At 39.0% G+C, this 26140-nt stretch overlaps 2 protein-coding genes across 4 annotated transcripts; one reads left to right on the forward strand and one right to left on the reverse strand.

Moving 5' to 3' along the window:
* Window positions 1-6530: 6530 nt before the first annotated feature.
* On the forward strand, window positions 6531-16398 carry zdhhc13 (zDHHC palmitoyltransferase 13). 2 transcript variants are annotated; one of them, XM_013276970.3, is made up of 17 exons: window positions 6531-6645; window positions 8862-9082; window positions 10668-10790; window positions 11173-11250; window positions 11487-11631; window positions 11763-11827; window positions 11991-12153; window positions 13056-13181; window positions 13260-13393; window positions 13485-13585; window positions 13899-14023; window positions 14119-14181; window positions 14274-14367; window positions 14681-14764; window positions 14854-15011; window positions 15463-15572; window positions 15834-16398. In XM_013276970.3, exons 1-17 carry the CDS (start codon window positions 6622-6624, stop codon window positions 15967-15969), a joined length of 1950 nt encoding a protein of 649 aa, XP_013132424.1. In that variant the 5' UTR covers window positions 6531-6621; the 3' UTR covers window positions 15970-16398. The 2 variants fall into 2 exon arrangements, with proteins under 2 accessions (XP_013132424.1, XP_013132425.1); XM_013276971.1 differs by having other exon boundaries at window positions 6549-6645; window positions 15475-15572; window positions 15834-15969.
* Window positions 16399-18339: 1941 nt separating this feature from the next.
* csrp3 (cysteine and glycine-rich protein 3 (cardiac LIM protein)) lies at window positions 18340-24281 on the reverse strand. 2 transcript variants are annotated; one of them, XM_003454328.3, is made up of 6 exons: window positions 24174-24281; window positions 21463-21574; window positions 20656-20827; window positions 20373-20502; window positions 19230-19323; window positions 18340-19036 (listed from the first exon to the last, which is right to left on the reverse strand). In XM_003454328.3, the coding sequence occupies exons 2-6, from the start codon at window positions 21572-21574 to the stop codon at window positions 18963-18965; spliced, it is 582 nt and encodes a 193-aa protein (XP_003454376.1). In that variant the 5' UTR covers window positions 24174-24281; the 3' UTR covers window positions 18340-18962. The 2 variants fall into 2 exon arrangements, with proteins under 2 accessions (XP_003454376.1, XP_025753362.1); XM_025897577.1 differs by lacking the exon at window positions 24174-24281 and adding an exon at window positions 23266-23287.
* Window positions 24282-26140: the final 1859 nt, after the last annotated feature.

Here is a 26140-nt window from a genome sequence, read left to right on the forward strand (position 1 = left end):
AAACATGAAGTTTTAAATTGCTGACACATTTGCTGCTGCTATGAGGCTCCATCTGGATGCTTCAAATATCTCCCTTCATTTATAGCCAATGGCTGTTTTTAGCTGCTATTCTCAAGTGGGTTCCCTTTAGGATAAGATGAGTAAGGTTAAAGTTTATTGACTCATTTCAGAGACGGGGAGATGCATAGAGTAAAATTATCCTGATTTCCCAGTGTTCAGTTTATCTCTGATTATCATATTGTTCAAGATAAAGCATTTACATCACAGCACTTCTTCTTTTGTTTTATGAAATGGCCAGCAGAGAGTACAACAATCGCAGCAGACTCAGACACGGCGTTCAGTCCCACACGCCACCGCTCACTTTATTACCGTAATTAACTTCCACCAGTCGGGGTCTTCTCACTTCCATATCTGCGAGTGCCTCTGGAGAGCAGCTCTCACTGAGAACACGGCAGGGTTCTCAGCATATTACTCACTTATTCATTCTCAGTGCGACTACACTGAGATGCGTTGTGGGGATTAAATGTGTTTTCAGGTAATCGTGATAGTTCTTGAATACTTGCAAATCCTTTTAATGTTTGTCTCATAAGAGTTGAGTCTCACTGAACTAATTCAAAGCGTCAGAGTCACAGAAATTTATCGCTAACTCCCCTGTCCCCCTTAGCTTTACCGAGCATTGTTCAGGTTACTTTTCATTACATTAAAAAGAGTTAAAGCCAGAGCTGTGTTTCAGGCAAGGGCTTGCATTTTTCAGCAAGACAATCTCTAAGTTAAAACTACACTTCTTACATTAGCGTGGCTCTGCACAGAAGGAGTCTGGCCTGCTTGCAATCCAGCGCTGTCATCCACCGAAAAGTTTTGACTTACTCTGAAATAAAAATATGACTAAAGCAGGCACTGAAATTCACTCTCAAGCTCCACTGGTGAAATACTAGGATTTCAAAACTACAGTGAGTTACCAAAGACTTAAAGACTCGTGTGAAAAGATGAGGTAGTATGACAAAATAAAAAAGGGAAACACAATCATGTCCTATTCTCAGAAACATTCCCTATGGATACACGGAGAACAAGTAGTGGTAAATGGGCTGATTCTTATAAAGTGCTTTTCTACTCTACCGGCAATTCACAACATTAACCCATTCATGCAAGCACAATTTCTCAGAACAACACTGACTAACATTCACACACATTCATGTAGATGCAGCAGCCACAAATCAAACCACCAATCTTATGCTTAATAGGTCACCTGTGCTACCTCCTGAGCTACAGCCGTCCCCTTTGTACTACTTCCAATTAAACACGGGTTTCATCTGATCAATGAATGTTTTTTTATATATATATATTTCACGGAGTTTCCCAGCTTTTTGGAACCGTAGTTGTGTGTTATATGTTTGTGATAGACCAACGAAACGGTAAAGAAGTTCCTTTAGCAAAGCAGCCCTAAACAAAAACATCTGTTAGTAGCAAGGTGGCTGTTGTGCATTGTTGATATGAAACTGAAGCCAATCTTTAACTCTGATGCGCTGATTTTCCCATGACAATGAAAACTGAACAAAATCAAACAATCAGTAAATCTTTAATGTGCTTAACATCAAGTAAAAATATGCTGATATAGAAAGCCCTATCCCAAATCAAGGCTTCCTTAAATATATCAGCAAATGTATAACCAGAATTTCTGCCGCTCAGCCTCTGAGAAAATTTGATTTTGTTGATGTCGCATTTTAACATTTTGAGTGATATTCAAACAATTTAAAGATCCACAATAGAAACAGAAGAAGTAAGAAGTAGAAAGAAATAAAAGAAGCAATAGCACCATGTGCTGCACACTATTATCACTGTAAGAGTCCAATAAACAAAACACTTTTACTTTTACTCTTTTTAGTTTTAGTTTTTCACAAGCTCCCAAAACAATAAAAATACCCCAAATTCCATAAAGAGTTTTGGGAGCAAAGTCCTCTCATTCAACGGTCCTCTGCTGCTCATTCACCAGTGAGTAACACATCCTCCACAAGTTTTCATTGGAATGCTCTGTTTCCTTAATCGTCCGGTTCTTAATGACCCCACTGTGCCCTCACTGAACAATATGAGTTTACACCAAAGATAAAGCACTATATAGCTGTTCCTTTTCATTATAACATATACAATACTGTGCAAAAGACTTGAGCCAACCCTCAGTTCTTCATATTTCGCTGCCAAGGAACCAGAAAAGTGTGTTTTCTTGTTGTCGCTGTTTTTGTTAATCCGCAACACTGTCCTATGAATCATTCAAACATATGTGTCTACACACAACAGAAAACTTGGCAAAGCGCCAATTTTAACTTGTATATTTAGGCCCTTTTTTACTAGCAGCCTGTCACAAAAATACATAATTTGTTCCCATTTCTTTAGCTGAATCTATGAAAAAAGCCAAATGTAACACAGTTCGACAGACAAATTAGTATTTTTTCAACAATTAGGTGATTCCCAAAGAGTTATTAACTAAAAATATGACTTATCTCAGCGGGGTGTGCAGTGTGTCTATAAATATTTTGAGGAAACGGAGGACATAAAAAGAAATGGCCGGCCTAAAAACAAAACTACCTACAGCAGGTAAACAGTATCTGAAAGTCCTAAAGAAACAGAGAAAATAAATCCAGCAGAAACCTGACCAGTATCAGGTGTGAGAGATGCATCTGGCCCTTCAGCTGATCCACCTACTTTTCTCTGAAGCCTCATCAGAAATGGTCTCAGAGGAAAGGTGGCTGTCACGAAGTCATTCTTAAGAAAAAGAAGCAGGGAGAAAAGTTGAGGTTTGCCAAATTACACATGAATTTTAAAATTCTGGGTCAAATCTTCATCAGTATGGTAGGGGTGAGGAGAGAGAAACTAAAATGAGTGTCTTGAGCCATCGGTAAAACACAGTGGGGGCTCTGTAGTCTCTAAAGGGTATCACTGGTAACAGCTACATTTTTCAGCATGACAATAATCCCAAACTAATCCCAATATTATTGAAGACCTTTGAAGCCTAGGCAAATTTCCTGACTGCTTTAAGAAAGCTTCAAGTTTGTCAGAATTGTACTAACTTTGTTTCTGCCTTATATACTGTATTTCATTTATTGCACACATAAACAGTTTGTGTTCAAATTTAACAAATGTATTTAATTATAAAATTAAAAGGAATGTGTTTCTGAAAAATTAACAGCAACATTTTAGCAAATGGTTGCCCATTTCACTTCTTGGCATGCACACTAAATAAGGAGGTAGGCAAAAGAACAGCAGTCATGAACATAAACATCTACAGTGGCATCAAGAAGTATTTGCACTGATCGTGATATTTTAGTTACTTTTTTATCCCACAGAGCCAGGTGGGTTTGGTGAGGTTTTTTTCCCTTAATAAGTGAAATTACTATTTCAACATGGCATTTTATATTTTATCATGTAGCTTTGACTAATATTAAAATTTGTTTGATGATTTGAAACACGTAATTACAAATGCAAAAAACTAAGAAACTGGGAAGGGGGCAAATATTTTTCCACGGCACTGTACTTGTCAGCTCTAGGTGTGAATGTGTAGAAGGACACGGTGTTCCTGAAATCTGATCCTTCGTGTTCAGAGCACCCTCCAGTGACTAATAAACAATGAGCAGGCCAGTCACCAACATGTATAATAACAAAGCGGTCCCATCTTGCTTTAATGTATGGGTTGGGTTTTTTTACATTCACTGTTCTTTTAAGCACACACTAGGATTAAATATCTGTTTAAAGATTTTGTTTCCCTTGCAAAAAGATGGCAGGCACAGTCAAACTTGAATTTGTTTTATCCTTTTGAGTCTAAGATAACGACAGTTTCTTTAAAACAATGCTTACTATAGCATTTAACTTTTTCTCTGACTTGTATTGTCTTCAATCATGAATAGCAGTAAAGTTGTTTTGTTTTTTTTAATTTAAAAAAATCAAACACTCTGCAACAATCAAAATCAAAAGCAGATTTGATTTTTACTGCAAGGGATTATTCAGACTTTATTCAGTGTTACAGTCCAGGACAATAAACAAATTTAACTTCACAACCACCATGTCTGTTTAGATGCTCTCCAAAAAAGTGCAAGTGGAAACACAGCAGATGAGCAGCTTCTGATCATAAATTGAATGCTGTGGCCATCTACAGCCTCTCACCTGGAAGTGCAAGAGGCAGCTAGACCTCTGTTTGTATTGTATGTGGGATTATCTAAAGAGCTGGATGTTATGGAAAAATGTTCTTCAACAGAAATGTGCTAGCTGTTACAGCATATGCAAATAAATTAATTCCTTTTGAGTTCAGGTAAAATGTGGATTCCCCTGAAGGGATACTGAAAGACCTCATTCTGCTCAGTCGATTAAGATGATGTCTTTCAGTCTGATATTTAAAAAAAAAAAAAAAAAGACATAAGAGTTAAAGTTGGAGGGCTTTTTAAGCTGTAAACACCTTACTTGAAATTCTTAAATTTTTTGAATGAATTGAAAGCCTCATGATCTAATTAAATTGGTGCTCAGTGGTGGTTTGTGATTTATACACTGGAAAAAATATTTATGCCCAAAGTACTGACTTTAAGTACTAGAGTAGTAGACTGACTTAATGGAATCAGGTCAAACAAAATGTACTTGACTGGTATAAATTCAGTTTACACCAAGCATGTTTTCCTTAATAATTGATTATTTGATTAAACCTTCGATGTTATATATTTCAGTTGCATTTTACTCAAAAATATTACTTCAGACCTTTTTTAGTGCATTACTTTAAGAGCAGCATAGCAATCATTCATTATCTAGTGCCTGCAGAAATTAGGTCTCTGTTTCGGTTTAACTAAGAACCTATATGTGGCAGGGTGCTGGTTTTGTAGATGTTTGTTCCATATATTAAAAATTAACAAAAGGTTCACAGTAGCAGGGTGACTAAAAAGTTACACTTTGCAGGAGGCTGATAAATCTATTTGCCTTCCTGGATTAAAAGTTTGTGATTTTAACCAGAGCTCCGCCTCCTCACATAGAGTTAGCTTTTACCTCATTTTACAATCTGTGTATTATTTTTATATGAGAAGGGAACAGGGTTCAATAGACACATATGGGATATGGAGGGTTTTTGGGAAAAGTGGAAAAAGCATGTAGTGAAAATGTCCAGCTGTATCTAGTAAAGCAGATGATGCTGATGCTATCCTCTACATGTCTTTGAGTTCATCCACAGGTCATAGTCTCTGTGCTTACAGCTCCATGGTGACAGCCACTTCAGCTGCATTCAGTCCATATTTAGTTCCATAGCACTTGCTGAAGCAAAGAGGGAGGGGGAAAAAAACCTCCTCTCCAGTGTAAGTGGCTGGTTTCATCTGAGTGACACAGACTGTAATTTCACCCAGTGTCAAATAGGATTTATTCTCATATTTTCCGAATATGGGTTTGGCTCCAATGGTTAATTCTTCATGGGAAATCCAATCATTTCATTACAGCTATATGAAATTTCATTGCACATGCAATTATATATTGACCATTAGGTGAAAGGTTGAGGAGGAGACTTGCTTACTATAGCACTAAATGAAGAACAGGATTGTGTGAGCCATTTTAAAGTTCCTGCGCCTCATTGGTTTATTTGTATGCCAGGTTACTTTAACAGAAGCATTCAAGTATCTTTACGATCATAATCACTGATGTCCATCTATGCTATAAGTTTCAGCTGCCCATGACGCTGTCTTAATTTTTTTTAAAGTCGAAACAAAAACAAACAAACAAACAAAAGTTGAAATAATGTAGAAGTTTAGTTTCAAATCAAGTTTCATGAATGAAAAAAAATACACTTACCAAAGCGGTTTGACTGTCATGTGTGTTTTAGGATGGTTTAAAATCCAACATGTCTCGGGAAAGGATCTGAACCCTTGTTTTTGTTTTTGTTTTGTTTTTGTTTTTCGGGAGGGGGAGGGGCATTTTTTTCTATACTAAGACTTGAAGCACCACTGCTGCTTTCTGATGACACAGAAAGCAGCAGTGGTGGAGGCCTGTATGTGGGTGGAAAACGAAAGCCCAATCAAAAGCATCTCCAGGAAGAAGGAAGTCGTAGAGAAAATACCAAGCAAACGATATTTCCTCTTTAACTTTCTGGCCTTCAAAATAAAGTAAAAGTTGCTAAAAGAAAATTGAGGGAAAGGTCATATGAAATTAAAACGCCATTAGATAAAAAATGTGAACTTCACTTTATTAGATAAAAAAAAGCTCTATTAAATTTCACACCTGATCAACATTTAACCACCGCAGGTACAGGAAAGACCCGCTAGCTTTATGTGTGTGTGTGTGTGTGTGTGTGTGTGGTAATTGTATTATACATTAAACATTATAAGTATATCAAAACAGTGATGGCAGTATTTTCCTGGCAGAGGGAGCCATCTTTTGCTCTATTGCTGAGGTGGGCTAAAGATTTTGCCTCTCAAAGAATTTATTGTGATTTGTGTGTGTATGTGTAGACTGTACACTCCTGTTGTTTTGTTTTTTATTCGATACAGTATAGATTGTGACTCATACATTTTTTAATACACATTTAATCTGAAAAGCCAACGCCGGAAGTCAAACTCTAAACCTGCCTATCCAGTGGCAGTAACTTTCCCTTCCCTCCTCGACTACAAGATGGACTGGAATGAAGACGCAAATGTAAGACAATTTATACATAATAATTGCTTCTTTGTCTTGTTTTATGTAGTTTCTGATTTATCGTGTTGACACTTGGCTCACGGGCATTTTTTCAGTTATGTTATTTTTGTTAGCTGTCAACTAGCTAGCTTGCTGTTAAATTTTAGCTTGTGTTGAGTTGGTGTAACGTGTAATAACCTGCCTGATAGACTTCGAGTTAAATCAGGGCTCGTTGTCGTTAGCTTCATAGGCATAGTTAACCTGCAGCTAGTTATCTGAATTCAAAGCGTCCTAGCATTTAGCTCATTTCTTTGGTGTGAAACCTCTGGTGCTGACTTTACGGAAGTGCTTTCTGGTTTATCTGGTTGACATGATGATTAACTGACAAGCAGATGAGGGTTTGGGTTTTTTTTGTTTTTTGTTTTTTGTTTTTTTTACCTTTCCCATTATCATGACGCTGTAATCCTCTTTCAGCACAACACAAGTCCCAGTCCTTGTCCGAGCTACGTGTGTTCAGCTAAATCCACATGTATTAATACTCATAACAGCCAGAAAGCGTGCAGCTTTTACCATATGTTGGTAAATTAGCCATCTGTCTAGATCACGACAACAGCCTGTTGTATTCACAGTGTGACCATAAGTATTAAACATCTATTCTAATCCAGACTGACAGCAAAACGCATCCAGCACATCCATCTATCATAGAAGATAAAAACAGCTTCCTGGTGCTGCAGTAGTAGGGTGGGATTAACTCAACAATGTAAGAATTATCCACATATCCAGCGCAGTGCAAACTTCTCAGAGCTCTCATCTGAAACCTTCTCTAAATGATAAACCTGTGCAATTATTGATTTATATTATAAAGGGGAAATTATACTAAATGTCCAACAATGTATTTAACAAATGAGTTAGCTACTTACTGTGAGCATTCCCTTAGACTGCACATCACCTTGTGTTTGCCTAGGATATATATTTTGCTATATACACTATATGGACAGAAAGTATCAGGCCACAATACATTACACCTACAAGAGCTTTTAGTCATCTCATTCTAAAATCCATAGACGTTAATTATGGATAGATCCATCATTATAAGCTGTCATAGGTCAATCTCAGCCAAACATGCCGTTCTCCGTCTGCCTCCAGTTTGTATTTGTGTGTCAAAAAAAGTATGAAAGCATAACTAGGGGTGGTTGATACAGCCTCAGATTTATAGCACGATATTTCTGATTGCATGGAAAAAAGAGAACTGAGCAGTGTTATTGATGCTTGCAGCTTGGCAGGAAGCAGCATTCATAAGTGTAAGTAAGTGAAGGGCATTTTCCGTCATTCTTTTCCATAGAGCTACTGTCATCTGTGAGAAGCTTCCTTATTTTTAGTGTGAATGTACTGAAACAAATTGGAAGCAACAGCATTATATCCAGTGACACAGCATAAGCTAGATGTAAACACAAATGTAGTCTAAGGTAGTTTTTTCCCTTGAAAACACAACTGCAGAAGTTGTGTTAAAAGTATGTCAGATATTAATTAATAAGTAGTTTAATTTTAAGGTACTTAAATGTCTCTTTTGGCACTCTCAGATATGCCTGGACTTGTCTCATTGCACAGACCAAGGAATGTAAACACATGGCTTTGCTATAGCAGTGATATCAATATGATATTTTTATGTCACATAAACATTTATACCGGTTTCGCTGTGGAGAATATTATATGGCAAAAGTTCTCTGGGGGGGCGTGTTTGGGAATACCAAGGTTTTATCTAAAAGTCTATTTTAAAAAAAAAATAGCCACTTATTAGTTTATTCTATAGAATAACAGATAAGCGTTACATCATACTGAAAGCCTTATGTGAGGCCTTGAGTTTGTTTTCTCCATATACAACCAATTTTCAGTATTCTAAAACAAAAAGAGCAGCAGATTCAGAGACTAAAGAGGAAATACTTTTACTTGATAGTTGGCTTGAATAATTAATCTATTATTACAACAGTCACAGACAGATTAATTGATTCAGAAATAAACTCTGGGTTGCTAAAGTTGACCAATTGATTTAATCTCATGGTATAGCCGTAGTACCAAGCCCCACAGTCTGTATACAGTGAGTCAGAAAAATTAGAGGGATGGCTGCAATTTGGGCTCAATTTGGACTTTACAGTTTGATCCCACGGTCTCTGCCACTTTAAAGGTTCCCTGTGGACCACTTTGGACTAAATAAGTGTCTCGTCGTGTGCATGTTGCAGGATCACAGCCACATGCATGACAGCTGTCATCATGGGCATCAAGGCCATTCTCACAGTCATGGGCCAAGACCGGCAGGATTTGGAGGGATGGTGAATCCATTCATGCCGGGTTTTTACGGACAGTTTGGCAAAAATGCAGATCTGACTGACATCAGGGAGCAACCAAAGAAACGGTCACACATGGATGATAGCAGCAGTTGGGACATAGTGAAAGCATCACAGTAAGTAGTGGAACATGTAATTTCTAATATTTTGAACACTACACCATCTAAGAAACACTGAGATTTGGGACTAGTAACTGTCTTTTAGAGCCTTAGATTTGTTCTGTTTTACTAGTATTAAGCACAGGTGTATAGATGAGTTTGTCCTGTAAAGAGGCTCATGGACCTCTCCAATGGCTGAGGTCATGACAGAGAGCATCTTCAGCATAGTTATCAGCAGCTGGAACATCTCAAAGATGAGAGCAAACCTCACTCCTGAGCATGTCTACTACAGGTGGGAATTCGTGAACTGTATCATCTGTAAACTTTGGAAACTTGTTCTTTTGTACTGGAAAATAAAATCTTTTTGATTTAATTTGGAGCTTTGTTTGAACTTATGGACAGAAGCTATTTTTAGTTTCTTATTTGCATGTTATTTATTTATTTATTTTATATTAAAATTCATATGTTTCATGGGTTATTATTTTAATTTGCTGCGGGACAAGACAACAGGGTCATATTCACCGTTGGGCAGACTGAGCAGGTGAGGTACTGGAGCCTAAAATAGGTTTGCCCACAGGAAGCGGAGATAAGAGTTATTGAAATAATCGCTGACTAATCGACTAATCAAAGAAGAATTGGCAGATTAGTCCACTAACAAAATAAACTTTAGTTGCAGTCCTAAAACAGAGCAGCAAATCTAGAACAAAAAGATAAGAAGATAAAGACAAAGGTGTTGCAATGGCCCAGTCAAAGTTCAGACCTTAGTGCTGTGCTGGGACTTTAAGAAACCTGCCTGCAAAACTCAGTGACCTAAAGAAATGCTGTAAAGAAGACAAATGTTGCCAGTGTTGTAAAGGGTGTGAATTCCTCCACAGTGATATGAGAAACAGATAAAGTCGTAAAAAAAACAGGTACTTCAAATTATTGGCGCTAAAGGTGTTTCTACAAGCTACTGAATCATGGGGTGGGCCTAGTTTTTCACAGGACTGGACAGAGCCCTGTGAAAGCTTTCTTTCTTTCGTGACTCTAAATATATGGTAATATTGATAATTGTAGGCCTGTTTTCAGCTGCTCATAATCTTTGTTTATGATATAATGTAGAACAAGATATGGCACGTGTTAGTTTATATCCAATTTAGAAATGTAAAGAATGGATGCACTTGTTGATCTGCTTTAGTTTTTTTGAGATAAGTACATGTAAGGATTTGCGGCTAACTGAAGTGCTAATGATCGATCAGTTAGTAGAGGTAAATAAAAACAGAATTCACTCATGCTGTTTATGCAGGGGAACAATAGAAAAAAACCAATAGAACCACTTCTATCTATTTATCTAACCATGACTTTGTAGGAAAAAGTATGTGTATGCGGGGGGGTTTTGTCTTCCACATTCTAAAAGTCCTTCTAGAGGAACTTGCTTTTCCAGGTCACATTGTACTTTTAGTTCTCTAACATATTTTATCTACATTTGTTGCATCTCCTCAGTTTATCCGTAGTTTGGATTTAATTTGATTGCAGAGCACTGTGTGGTTTATATGACAGACATGATTGATTGCTGAGGGTGTGTGTGTGTGTGTGTGTGTGTGTGTGTGTGTGTTTCCCGCAGGTTTGGAATCCTGGAGCGCTGTAAGGAGCTGGTGGAAGCTGGATATGACGTCAGGCAGCCAGACAAAGAGAACGTCACTCTGCTGCACTGGGCTGCTATCAACAACCGCTTAGAGCTGGTCAAGTAAGGCCTTTAGATCTCATATCAGTCTGACAATGAAAAGAAATAAATAAATGGAAATCTGTTTTGTGAACACATCTACTGCAAATGACCTATCACAACACACCAAATCAGGGGGTATAATTATTTATTCTAGACAATTTCTTGAATCTATACATAAAAAAATACTACAATTGTGACAAATGATCAGTTTGCATTTTATATATAACCAACACAGGCTTTCTTTTGGCACTTAAGTTTATGAATAATAATGCAAATAATTAACAAATAGTAGCTAAACAAAAACTGGAAACCAGGGAGACAAATAAATGAATACAAATAATAAAAACCCACAAAATATTTTGAAGTATGATCTTTACATCTGTTCTCTTTTGTTTTCTAACAGATATTATATTTCCAAAGGGGCAATAGTAGACCAGCTGGGGGGAGACCTGAACTCTACTCCACTTCATTGGGCCATAAGGTGACTATATGACTGTGCCCGATAGAGCTGGGTTGGGCTGCTTTGCTTTGTTTTGCATATGCATTATTTTACTTTAGTTTTGGTTTACCAGCAACCACTGGTTAAAGTTTACCTGCATTAGAAGAGATTATGCACTTTGGCAGTGTGTCCTCAGTGAGGCTACGTAACTGTTTTACAACTAGTCTGCTGGGTTTTTTAAGACTTGTCCATTATTATGTTTTTGTTTGAATGACCAGGCAGGGCCACCTCCCCATGGTAATCCAGCTAATGAGATATGGAGCAGACCCCTCTGTTGCAGATGGAGAGGGCTACAGGGCTCTCCACCTTGCTATTCTCTTTCAACACATGGCAATAGCAGCTTATCTTATAGCTAAGGGACAGGTCAGACATACACATCACTTTATACCCCACTCTTTCTCTCTGCAACACTTCTGTTTTCACTCTATGATTACATTTGCTTCTCACTTTGCGCAAGTTGTGGTTTTGTTTCTCAATTTCTCCGTTGCCTCCAGGAAGTTGACGGGCCTGACTGCAATGGACAAACGCCGCTAATGTTAGCAGCACAGAAGATTATCGGGTAAGGCCTCTTTCTCTTTTTTAACCCCAGTGCTTTGATTGCTTGTCTTGATAAGAAATTAAGTATAGTTTGTTAGCATAATCCTTTTTTTCTGATTGCTGAAAGTATTCTGATAGTATCTAAATGTGCTGTAACAAAGTAAGATGTTTCCTTTCTGTCACAGGCCTGAACCAACAAACTTTTTAATCAAAAATAATGCCTCTGTGAGCGCTGTGGACAAAGTCAACAGGAACACTCCACTGCACTGTGCTGTGCTGGCAGGAAATGTAGATGCTGCCCACATCCTGCTGGAGGCTGGGGCCAGTGTGGAAGCAGAAAACATTAACGTGAGCTTCAATAAATTCTAACACATTTTTTTTCTTTTTTGTACATTATTGTGAGTGCATAATGTTGGAATACATAAACAGAATATTATTCTTATTAACCTTTAGCTGTAAAAGGCTAAATGGGTAATGTCATCACCCTGTCGGTCAGGCAGGCAAGCGGTGAGGTGGGCGCATGAACACTCAAGTTTGTGAAAGCAATAACTCGAGAACGAGGCAATGTAGGAGTTTTGAATTGATCCCACAGGCGCAGCTACTGTCATATGAGTGTGAATCCCGGTGATAAAGTCAATGTTCAGAGGTCAAGTTTTCTAGGCAACGTAGGATTTTGAACTGGATACTCTAGGTGTATATTCCAGGAGCACACTGTTTTGTTTTTCATCTGAATGTGTTTGCTTAACCTCTGCATGAGTGCTTTGTTCACTATTAAGTAAGTAAGCCATCTTAGTAGATCGGGCCAAGTAACAGGTACACCTTGCTTTCATCATTATTCAGCTCTAAATGCTTGCATATAAAGTAATGAATAGGCAATGCACAGTATTCCAACAGTATTCCATTAAGTGTTGATGCCCATTATAATGAAGTCTGAGTTGCTCAGCTCACTAAAAAAAACAAGATTTTCTTGGAGAATGCACTGAATAGTATTGCTCACTCCATGTCTCTGAATAGCTTTGCATGTATGTGCAGACTGACAATAAATAAGCTGTTTCTTGATTCATTTACTACAATAGAAGTATGCCCTTAAACTTGAGTTTAACACAAGTTAAACTTAAAGTTTTTTGCACTGCGTTTGACAATAGAGTTCATGTACTCAGCGTAAACAATTATATGAACTACAATTATACCCACTTTTGAACTGAATCAATGATTCATTTTTTCATGGGGTTCTTAATGTTCTTCTTCAGGGTCACACACCCATCGACTTGGCTCACCAAGTGCACAGCCCGTTGCTCATGCACATGCTCAATCAGGTCAAACGGGAGAGGCTTCGCTCCAACTCTCGCTGCCTGCGAGTCGTGAACAGATACAGGGTACGTTTGTCTCAAATAACACGTTTTTAGCAGTCTACATTGACTCTTCTAAAGGAATCCTCTCCCTGTATTTTCCAGGTGTTTCTGCAGTTTTTACTCTGCACGGCTTTGTTTGGAGGTGTTGGCGCAATAGTGGATATGAACTCAGAATCCTGGTTACTCAAAGGGATCCTGTTGGCCTGTGTGATAGGTGTGATTAATCTGGCTACAAGGTGAGGATACACTTCCACTGATTCACGAATGTACTCTACTGTTATTCAAACCTGTGTTATTGATTTAGTAATGAATGTTTGCATGAAACAGGAATTTCCCAGGCCCAGACTTTCAGTCCAACCTACAAGCTTCAAGTCTGATGGCTTCAATCTTTTGGATGCTTGTCACCTGGTGCCTCTGGTTTATGCCAGATATCCTTTGAAAAAAATGAAACCACACCTTAAAGCATTTCCTTTGGGAGAAGCAAGTCAGTACCAGATGAAAAACATAAGCAAGGATCATGAATGCAATTGATGGATAATGCTTTTACACCGGAAGATTCTCTGAGGGTGTGTGTTTTTTTTCTTCTTTTTTTTTTTCTTTCTGTTGTAAGAGCGATGCATCGTTTTATCATCAGTAAAGAGAAACAGACTCTGTCATTGGAGGCCAATAAATTAGGTAACTGGGTTTCATTCATATTCTGATGACAAACTGAACAGAGACCTTCTTAACTTGAAACTCCACATCAGCCTAGTGCCACAGTACAGGTACTGTTCACTCTGAATGCCACTGCTTTACTCTACTACTACCTCCGCACCTGCAGGACGGACCCCGGCTTCATCAGAGCAACTGAAGAGGAGAAGAAAATGGTGAGAAGGACAGAGTTCAGAAGCCAAATTAGGCAATCTTCCATGTAAATGTTTTACATGGAGCTGAGCTATGTTTTGTTCCTCTGTGTTGACAGAATGTGTTGGTGTTGGCTGAAGCCGGCTGTCTGGACCCCAGGATATTGTGCACCTCTTGTATGGTAAGGCCACTGACCTGCAACCACCTCTTTAATAACACTGCACCATTAGCACAGTGACAACCAATACTATTTTATACCATGTGGTTTTACAGATAAAGAAGCCAATGAGAGCCAATCACTGCTTCAGCTGCGATGCCTGTGTGGCCAAGCAGGACCACCACTCCATCTGGACCAACAGCTGCATTGGTAACACACAAGCCTGTTTGTAACTTTCAGATTACTCAACAGCAGGAAGAACTGTCAAACAGCTGAACAAGTCATGTCTTATTTAAGAGGTCTAGTATATCAAGACTTAAGGGATGCATTAAAAAATTATACAATATTTTTCCTGAAGATAAAGTGCTCTGATCTCTAGTCATTCAAATTATTGGAGAGCATAATACTTTTCCATAAATGTCCAGTAAGGTGACTGGATTTTTTTGACACACTGCTACTAAATTATCACCTTTTTTAATTTTTTGCATCTTTTAAGTTAATCTGATTATTTTCTTTTCCCCAGGTGCAAGGAACCATCACTACTTCATCCTCTTTCTGTTCTCGCTCGTGCTGACGGGAGCCTGGATGTTGTACGGCTGTGTCATGTGTGAGTTCTGCAACAGCTAGTGTAGCCACGCCATCTAACACGCTATGACCTTTACCCTGGATAAACATGCCTGTGTACGTTTCTTTTAGACTGGTCTGCTCATTGCATGCTGCGTTACGAGGAGCAGGGCCTGTGGGGTACTTTCTCTGGCCTGGTAGGGTGCTCTCCCTGGCTGCTCTGCATCTTCATCCTGGTCGTCTATCATACAAGTTGGTCTACTTTGACCCTGCTGCTGCAGCTCTACCAGGTGACTCGCTGCTTGGAGTTTCTTAATGGGTTTCTAAGGCTCTGTATATCATATGGATAGTGTTCACTGTCTCCAAAATTGGACAGAAGACAAATATACATAATACATATATATATAATAAATACATATTGTGTTTTCTGTAAATGTTTCAACATAGGGGATTAGTTGGCAGAATTCAACATAAATTACTACAAATTCTGTGTTTTTGGAGAAACCAGAGAAAATTCACGGCTTTCCATTTTGTTTTGGCTTAATCATTTTAAAATATTGATGGAAATATTCAGATTTGACCTTCACAAAAGTCTTTAAATTTTACACCAAACTTAGTTCAAAGTAGTGAGAAAAGCCAAACCTGTTAAACCAGTGCCTCTGGTTTTGTAAACTGCCTGTTTTTCTTTCCTTTTTTTTTCTTGCTCTAACAAACAACATACCTTATTGTGTGTGTGTGTGGGGGGGGGATCAGATTGCATTCCTGGGACTGACAACAGTAGAGCGAACAAATCTAACACATCGCCAGAGGAAACTCCGGCAACCTGTCTCTCTGAGACAAAATCCATTCAAGTGAGTTGCATGTAGTGCTTCTTGTCTTTATTGTATAACTTACAATTTGTAAATATCAAGTTATGTTTGCTTAGTTGTCTGTAGCATTCAGACTGTGTCATGTTCATGTCTCAAAATAACAGTTCTGTTGTAATTGTAATGCCATGGGCTCTTTAGGATTTACTGGCAAATCATGTGCTGTGCGTTTTGTTTTTTTTACTTAAACCCATACTTTATGTTGTTGGTCAGCTGAGTCACTTTGCTCTGATTGTGTGTTCATAGTTTGGGCGTGGTGAGGAACCTGGTGTCATTCTTCCAGCTCCGCTGTTGTGGACTCTTCAAACCGGTCATCATTGACTGGACGCAGCAGTTCCAACCTGGCCACCAGCATGTGTTCGGACACACCGACATGGTCTGACCTCCTCCCTCCTCCACGCTCAGGGTCAAGGGTCAGACTCTGGACCAAAAGCACAGACTCCATTTATTTATTGTTTTTTAATGTGGTGGCTCCTTGTGGAAAGAGACTGCAATACTCGGAATTGGGAAAACACAAAGAAACATGTAGATATTTGATTCAGTTGCTGTTTGTACAGACTGCTGCTGCCTTATACTTGACCAGTGTAAGTAAATGGAAAATAACAGAACCTTTAGAGGCCTAAATTGTGATGGAGGTTTTGTCCTGTTTTTATGAACACATTAAAAGTATTTTTACTATCTGTTCAGAAAAAAGAATTACCTTTGTATGTGTGGAAAAATTGGTTTTATGACTTTTGTAAAAATTGCATGCATTTAATACAAATGACCACTATAAAACTTCAATAAAACAATGTTGTGCCTGTCTTTTTAACTGGTTCTGAGTGGATTTGGGGCTCTAAGTACAGCAGGGGATGACGAACAAAACAAAGAAACTAAAGAAAAGAAGAAACAGGTCAATACTACCAGGGTTTTGTGAGGAAAAATTAAGAACACATCAATAACATTTAAACCAGAATTACCTAAAGTGTTTTTTGAAAGACAATTTTTTTTTCTCTGAGCCAAAAATCTTTTCACACTGCTCCTATTCATTTGTTTGAGCTTTGTTTTGTTTTTTTACTTTACAAGCTGTTTAATTAAGTGGTTACCTTGGAGTTTTGATTTTACAGTGCAGATATTCTATATACTATTCTAATTAAAAACTGGGAAAAAAAACTACCACAACAAAAAAGAGAAATGTTGGTGGAAATATTTGGTTATGCTAGTTTGAAAATTTAAAAAGAAAGTTAAATACTACTAAACAAATCTTGAAGATTAATGCTTGCATGTATTTTAATATTATATTTGGTGAGCTTAATGGCAAATACTTTTATTAAGTCATTTAATATTTCTTTACTTTTTAATTAACTTATTTTGACAGTTTTAGTCCTTATTTTCAGAGATCACAAACATGAATGAATATCTGCAACAGCCTCAACAAACTGAGCACTATCAGCTAGTTTCCAGACATGGATTAATCCTCGTCATAGACTTACAAAAAATTTAAAAAAACAGTCTCTGGGAAATAATGCTTAAATCATTATGTCCGAGAGCCTTCTCACGTTTACTGCAGGTTACAGGTATTTGTATATGTGTGCATTTGTATATGTGTGCATGAGGCACCTTTGTGTCTGTGTGTGTGCCTGTTCGTCTGTGTCTTTATGTCAGGTTGGGTCTTAGACTCCACCCCTCTGGGAACACCTCAGGCCCTCCAAGGTATGGAGCCCTATCTCCCCTCACCACACTCCCTGCCGGGTGACCCCTTGTCTGGGGCTCTCCTCAGCTCTTCCAGGAGGGTGGCACGGTTGCCCCTCCGATGGTCCTCCTGGGCTCTCGCACTCCTGGGCCTGGATCTTCTCCATGCCTGCTTCATGCACTGGGGGACGAAGCTGTAGCTCCCCACACCGTCTAGCAGCAGAAACGCAGTTACATGAAGAAACCTTTTGAATACAAACGCACTCATCCACACAGGTGTGCACACAGGTGTACGCATGGGTGTTCACAGACACAAACTACACCTGTCTTGGCTGCTACCTCAAAGGACATTGTGCGCTGTTGATGTTACGTGCTGCACAATAACATTCAATATTTAGTATCTACTGTTATTTACTCTTAGCTAGATTATCGCGATGGTGTTGTGTTTATTATGTTGCTCCCTTTTTTGCTTGATTTCTCTTCTGATTTTTCTTCTCTCAACAGGTGTTCCAGAAGATTTTTTTGAAGTGCCCTTTCTCACTGTCCCTCTTCTCCTCTGTTTTTCTTTCCCTCCCTCTTTCTTTCTTTCTCCCTTTCCTATCCCTCAGTCATGTCTGTCTCGTCTCTAACAACTGAAAATAAAATAAAATAAAATAAATAAATAATAATAACAAGGGTCAATCAAATGGACCAATATGGCAAGGCCATGATGATCCACTTGGTAAAGTAAATCCATTGGGCATCTTTCTTGGCCTTCCGACAATAATTCTGATGGCCTAACTATGCTTTATCACTGGCACAAATACTATGATTTGGCAAAAATACTATATTTTAGCACAAATATTAGGCTTTGGCAGAAATAGTATGATTTGGCAAAAAAACTATGATTTGGCACAAATACTATGATTTGCATGTTTGCATGTTATGCATTGTTATGGTTGACAAAGGTCAATCAAATGGACTAATATGGCAAGGCCCTGACAATCCACTTGGTAAAGTAAATTCATTGGGCATCATTCTTGACCTTCCGACAATAATTCTTATGGCTAAAGAACCAAACAGGACAGGCAAAAAAACAAGGTTACAGGTAACTCTGTTAAAATTTAATGTAAGCCATGATTTGGAGACACTTTTATCTGATGAATGTTTTTTCTGTGTGTCGTCAGCTCCGTTAATTCAATAATACAAGATAGCCGCTGTAATGTTGGTTCAACGAGTCATCCAGTGTCGCTCTCTGCTTGCCTGCCCACACATAATTGTTCCGGAAATATTAACTCATTGTATTTGTTAATCGCTTGCTGATTTGATATTTCTATTAAGGGGGCGCACAGAATTATGAATGCAAATAAGATGTAGTAATTCAGTTTAGCAAGAAAAGTCTTTGCACCACAACAATAACAGGGGACGAAATACATTCAGGCACGTTTGTTATCATCAAAACTATAATATGTAACAAAGACAACAGAAAGCTGTTGAGCTCTTGTTGTTACTCTCTGCTCTTAGTCTTTCAAGATGTTTTTTAATAAACTGCATTAAAACCAATTTTAATGTAATAAAATGCTTTTATTCTGCACTGAACCATCACAAGAACAATTTAGCCAATTTTAAAAATAACTTTGAATTTACAGCAGAGCAAAGCTGAACGTCTGTCTCGCCTGAGACAGCTGCCGCATGATGAGTGGGAGGCTTATTAAAAGCATGTTTTTACTGTCGTTCCTCCAGCATTGCAGCGTTCCCGAGTCCAAATCCTTTGGGGCCAAAGTTTTTGGCATAGCAAACTGCAGAGAAAAACAAAAATTGACTGAGTTAATAATCAACATTTAGAGGTAGTTTTCAAATATGACCTGTGTGTACTGTGTGCTGCTTTGGTTTATTCTTGTAGTTCTGGTTAAATGTTCTGGTTTTAAAGTGCAATGAAGATAAACAAGAACCATCTTTACAATGTGTGTGTGTTTGTGTCTGTATGTGTACCTTTGCAGTACAGCTCTCCATCCTTATCTGTCACTGTGGTCGACTCGAGGCTTTTACCACACAGAACGCAGCGGAAGCAGGTTTTATGCCAAGGCTAAAGACGCACATATTTGTGATGATTAATAACAAAGTGCTACAAAGTTCACTACATGATATTGTCACACAGTGAAACTTTATATTTATCTTTTACATTGGCTTTTATTTTGATTTTTTTGAGTTTATTTGTGAGTGTAGTTTTTATTGCATGATTTTATTCTTCTGTTTGTATTGCATGGTTTTTGGTGTTTTATTTGACATTGTTTTAATCCACTGTGGATCAGCTGAGCATGGGGACAATTAGCTGATAGGGATCACCTGCTGAGGTATGGGTATGTCCAGAGGTGGCCTATCAGCTGTGTAAAGACCTATTAAAAGCAGGCTAGCTGAGCACTGGAGGAGAGAGGCCCCAGACATGAAGAGGAACGCAAGAAGGCCAGGTGAAAAAGAGGTCTCGCAACAAGTGCACCAGTGGGAGGCGCTGCGTGTAATCGACCGCCGGGCAGAGGTGTACCTCTGCCTGCATATGTGAATAACATTCTCCCCACTGTCGTATGCCGGGTACAGCCGTTTTGGGAAAGGGCCACCATGGTTATAGGCCAGGGCCTCTTCCGGGACGATTGTTCTGGCCGTTATTTATTTATTTACAGGACGCTGACGCGAGGGGAGCCGTGGTGGCATCGCATGACGGACTCCGATGCAGAACGCGAGCTGGGCTGGGATGTGATGGGCCCAGTGAAGGGACAAGAGGGGGATAGGAGGATCCTCCTCGTCTGCCTGAGACGAGGCTGGCGTGGACTCCGCTCTGGAGAAGGAATTCCTGGCCTGCTGGTGGACCCATAAGGAACATGTGGCACAATTACATCAGGCGCTAAGCCTTGATTTCATTGTTAAGCAGCCTAAAGAGTCCAAACCGATTGGGTTGGGTTTTTTGGGGGAGTATTTTCTCTGTTCTTTGGTGTACTCAATATTAAGCAATAAAAACACTTCATCTAGAAGAGATACAAGGTGTGAATTCAAATTGTTTGTCTGATTGGGCAACAGCAAGTAACTTTGAATTTAAGTCATACTTTAGATGCACACAAAGAATAACAGGATGGTCCTTACCTTCCCTGCTCCCATCACCTTCTCTGCTGCATAGACTGCTTTGGAGCATCGAGGGCAGCGATCTGAACCTCCAAACTTCTGGGACAATTTATTGGCGGTGGATTTTGAGGAGGCTGGTCGAGGTTTGGAGCTAGAAAAGAAACGCTGTGTGATGTTATCTTTGGTCAAAGTAGATTTTTTTTTTTTTTAAACAATTTTTCTCTTTAAGGTTATTTGCCTCTGCACCACTCTGTTTCGGTTAAGGTTATGAGGTGCTCTGTCTTTATCTGTCATGAACACTTACTCATGAGGCTGAGGGCCTGCGTCCTGTCCAGGAGGATCAGAGCTCAGAGCACCAGCTCCTTGCCCGTACCCGTATCCTTTCGGCCCATACTTTTTGCCATAACAGGACTTGCAGTAAATCTCAGACTCATGCGCTGCAACTGTTGTACTGTCCAGCCCCTTTCTGCAGCTCACTTGTGTGAAGGAAACACAAACATTCAGTACCATGCTGACCATGAGACTATGAGTTGTTTTCAGTAAAATGTCATGGTGGTATAATGGAGGTTAAATAAAGCACCCACCTAGCTAGTTTTATCAGTCAGCAGTAACATTACACATATTCTGATGTCTTGTATTTCTATTTGTAGAAGATCATGAGGTGAAAAGTTCGAGAAAAGATGAAGACTCAGCAGATGGATGAGCTTTTCACAGAGGGCTTTCTGAGCTCCCAGTGGAACAATCTAGCAGTCACACAGGCTACTGACCAGCTGGAGAGTGTATGTTTTGGTGTAGGGGACAGTAAACTGGGAAAGTAAACTGCCACTGAGTGATCCAGTTAAGCACTTGTGGCTGTATGAAATCAGCAAGCAAAGCCAAACAGAAGCAGGGTGGAAGAATTGAAGAAGCTTTGCAGGCAGGTCATTAAACACAGAGAAAAATACAGAGGTACTGCTGAGTAATGATGCAGGCCCAGATGGGATACACAAAGGTGAATGGAAGGAGGAAAACAGCTCTGTTTTGTTATGTGTAAATTACTTTTATCACATATTTGCATGATTCTCCAGATCCACCATGACACCCTCTGTTGGGTTAGTGCGGGTCTGCTTACTACAGATGAAGCAAGTCTTGTGGAAGCTCCTTGCATTACACTGGATCTCCTCTGCATGGTACACTGTCTTCTCACAGGCTGCACATTTGGCTCCTCCTCCCCAGTTTGGCATCTTCAAGAATAAATCAAAATAAATGACTAAAGAAGGAGTTCAAACAATCTATTGATCTGTTGTCTTGTTTTCCAGGCTAGAACTGAAATGTAAATATGATTTCAATTCCCAATTTGGATTTGAAACACCCTCTCTACTTTTAAGACTATGCTTAAAACCTTCCTTTTTGATAAAGTTAGCCTGGACCAGGTGACCCTGAATCCTACTCTGCATTAGGCCTAGGCTGCTGAGGGCTTCCCATAATGCGCTGAGCATTTCTTCTTCCCTCACTCTTTTCACTCACTATGTTTTTATACACCACTCGCCTAAGGTTGGTCTCCTTTTTCAATTCAGTTGAATTCAATTTTATTTATACAACCCCAAATCAAAACAACAGTCCTCTCAAGGAGTTTATTTTTTTTTTACTTCCTTCAACCCCAACTGCTCTCAGCAGATAGCTGCCCTTTGGTATGCCTGGTTTTGTTGGAGCTTTCTTCTTGTTAAAAGGGAATTGTTCCTTCCCACTGTTGGCAAGTGCTTACTCATAGAAAAGTAGAACATCCTGCAATGAAATCAGTGTTAATGTAAGGACTGACTTGATTTCCAGTATTCTGTACATGCATGTAATCATATGAAAAATCCAATTCAATTCAGTTTTATTTATGTAGCACCAAATCACAACAATAGTCACCTCTTTTTTATATTGTAAGGGAATGACCCTACAATAATACAGAGAAAACATCAACAATCAGATGTCCCCCTATGACAGTGGTTCCCAAACTTTTTTTGCTAGGCCCCCCTTTGTTTACAAGAAAAATCTTGCCCCCCCCCCACCACCTAACACCCCCGCACAAACACATCCTCCAACCACACACACCCATATTTTGTTTTCAAACTCCATTTATTTCACACCTCAAACATTTAGTAAACGATTAAACAAATAAAAGTAAACTGCAATAAACTACAGGTAGTAATAAAATAAACTACTAACTCTTTTAGGCTACGTCCACACCTACACGGGTATTTTTGAAAACGCAGCTGCTTCTATGCGTTTCGGCCTTTCGTCCACACGTAAACGGCGTTTCGAATCACCGAAAACGGAGATTTTTTAAAACTCCGTTTTTGCGTTTATGTGTGGACGAGGAATACAGAGTTCGTCACGCAGCGTCAAAGGTATGTGCCTTTTTTCACGTCACGCTGTGCGCCATGTTATTGTTTACATGAGATGAATTGCAGAATGGCAGATAGAGACAAAATACTATTACTGTTAATCTTAATATCTTCAGTTTTTACATGCTTACATATAGACTACACACGCAGTTACTGTCCCTCCATTTAGAAAGGCAGAGGCCTCATGGTGTAATTATTTTACTTGTAGTTGTTTTCTCCTGTGTGATAATATTCAACATTGCTATCAATACATTTTTTTAATGTCTCTCTGTGCAAAATGGGTTCAAAAACATAAACAACTGTGGGATACTGTTTGTCCGTGATTTGGACAGGGGGAACAAATTACGGCAGGATCAGCCTGGTACCCCACTGTAACTTTACTGTATAAAGAGCTAACATCTCCAAAATTTCAGGATTAGATAGTCATTATAAGAAGTGTTTGTGAACTAAAAATCAAGAATGTGGGATACTGTTTGTCCGTGATTTGGAGAGCCCAGCACGTGCTCCCACAAGGGAAAACCAATTCTGCAGGAGAGACCTACCTTGGCATATTTTCTAGGCTTTGGCTTAGAATGAAGTTGGTTTGGAAACATATCTGGCGATGCTTCATCTCCTGCTTTGCGTTTGTGTGGAAGCCCCGTCAAAAACCTGTCCATTATGCTAGCAGTGTCCAAGCGTTCTTTTTTTCTTTTTCTTTTTTTTCATACTGCCCCCCCCCCTTGCAATGGCTCTGCTCCCCCCTAGGGGGCGGGCCCCACACTTTGGGAACCTCTGTTTTAGAGGATCTACCTTATCTACAATTTTACATTTATAAAATTTGAAAGAGGATACTATACTGATTTTAAAAAAGGTTAAAAATTATCTCCTCACCTAAACAAACAAAAAAATCTCTATGTTTTCTGGTGGTTGTGTGTGTGTGTGTGTGTAATCTCTATACGTACATTCCTGCATGCACGTGACTACACGTCGTCAGGGTTACGAAGATTTTCCTCCCAGTTCTGATATTTTCTGTCTCACTGCGACGTGTCAGTTTTTAACTATAACATCCATCCTAACATTTACTCAGGAATGGCAGCTCTGCCCTTGCTGACCTTCTGTCTGACATCCCAGTTTGCACTCATATCAAAGACTGCCCATCACCTCACAGCATTGGTATGTGATATTCCAGGAACAGGGGCTTTACTGTCATATTGGACAGACAAAAGCTGAGCTGTCTCTCCTTCAAATGACACTGAAAACATCTGAATATTGCTGAGACGGATCCTAAATTTCACGTGAAAGTGCCCCCAGCCGTTCATGGTTGTGTATAATAAATGTGTCAATGTAAACAGAGTTCTAGCAAGAAAAATTAAAGCAGTAAGTAAAAGTATCATCAAGTACTTCACTTAGCCTGGAGTAACTACTCAAACCCTGAAAGGAAGCTTTAATATAAAAGGCAGCGGGTCCTTACCTTGACTCCAAGCTTGCTTCTGTGGCTGACTGGTGATGAGCGCTTCTGGGCTGTTTAAATACTGTCCATCTTACCATCACCACAGTCCACTGGTGACGCTTCAATGAAAGTATCCTCCTAAAATAACTTGTGACTGAGCAGGGCCCTCTGACCCTTCATCACAAGCTGAAAGAGGCCTGAACATCAGCCACTCAGACATTTGCTCTGCCCTCAGACAGATTGTGTGGGAAACTCTGACCACCAGCAGAGAAGCATTACAGGATTATATGCATGAATGGTGTATTTAAATATAACTATTGGTTGCACAACTGATGGCGAACACATGGCTGAGCTGCAGTAGTGACCTGGTGATCTTCACATCTAGTTGTAGGGTCATAGGGTGTCGTGCAATTGTTGGAAGTTTCATTCTAATATTTAGGGTCTTCACCTTACAGTATAAATCGCTATGAGGCAACTGTTGTTGTGAATCGGCGCTATATAAATAAAACTTAATTGAAATGAATCACAGAACAAATGTTAAAGATTGGTCCTAAGCTTCGTACAAGGGAAAGTAAACACAGCTTGTCACAGACGTTTGAATCACATCAGATCTCTTTACTTATTCTACTGAAGTGAAGTGAAACTGTAATGGTAGGCGGATATCTCCCACTCACTCATACTTAAGCTCAAGAGACAAGGTTTTCAGGAGTGTCTCCAATCAGCTGCTAGGCCATCAAGAGATAAGAGCCTAAAAATATCTCATGAACAAGTAGCAAATAGACATATGAAATTAAACAGAATAGAATAGAATTGCAGGTAACCAAAATCAATATGAATAAAATGTCTACAACAGATCCATGTAAAGTAGCTTAATGAGTTTAACATTTTTATGTTAATACATTCTGTTTATTAAAATTTAATTTCAGAAGCTCTGGTGACAAATTAAAGAAAACAAAAACAAAGTGTAGAGCACTGCATTTCTTGATGAGTTTCAAGATTGAGCAATCAAGACCATGTACTGGAAGCCTATGGGAGGGATAGAACACTCACTGGTTCTTTTGACGATGGTAATGCAGAGTCGGCTAATGTATCTATCCAAAATCTGCACATCTGCTAACTATTTCTTTGAAATCATTATAATGCTTAAACTCTTCTGTGAGCCCCTTGCGTCTTATGGGTGGGGCCTCATAATCCCAGGAGAGATTGTTCCTATTACGATATAAAGGTTTCATTTTAGGATAAAGGTCAGAACAACTCTGGAGTGGATCCTACAAACTATGAAAGCAGATGATCAAGATCCAGAAATAATGTGCTAGTCCTGTTTTCCATTTTTAAAAATAGTTTTAGACCCACCTGTGCCATTGGCACCAGTAGGAAGGAAAAACTTTTGACCTCCAGCAGTACCAGGCTCAGAGAGGGGCAGCCATCTGCCACAAACAATTGGGGATGAAGGGAGTTAGGGAGGGAATGTAAATGTGATCTGTTCATAAGTTAGAGACATTAACCAACAGAATCAAACCACTAGTTAAAAGCTGAGATGGATTTGAGCTTCAACACTAAGAAAGCCTTCCAATATCACCAAAAAACAGCCCCTCCTGACTCACAATGAATCTCAAAAACTCATCCATGCATTCATTTCCAACAGACCTTTTGCTGGATTTTAAAAAAAGAAAAGAAAAAAAAAGACCATCATTACGCTGTGACTCTTAATATTTTGTCTGTGAAGGCCTTGTCTATATGAGATATTAGGCTATACAATAAAATTATATATTTAAACCAAACTGAATTACCAGAAGACTAAAGCTACATCTTTTTTATTTTATTTTTCCAAATTAGTATAAATTAATGTTAAACTGGCACTGACAGTCTAATACTCATGCAATTTAGTCATAAAGAGAGCTGGAAACACAGCCTGTGCTAGTGACACAAGATTTTTTTTTTTTTTTTTTTAAGCCATTAAGATTAATCCTGGAAGCACAGAGAAAATC

This window comes from Oreochromis niloticus, linkage group LG1 (genome assembly GCF_001858045.2).
Source record: "Oreochromis niloticus isolate F11D_XX linkage group LG1, O_niloticus_UMD_NMBU, whole genome shotgun sequence".
Lineage (NCBI taxonomy): Eukaryota > Metazoa > Chordata > Actinopteri > Cichliformes > Cichlidae > Oreochromis > Oreochromis niloticus.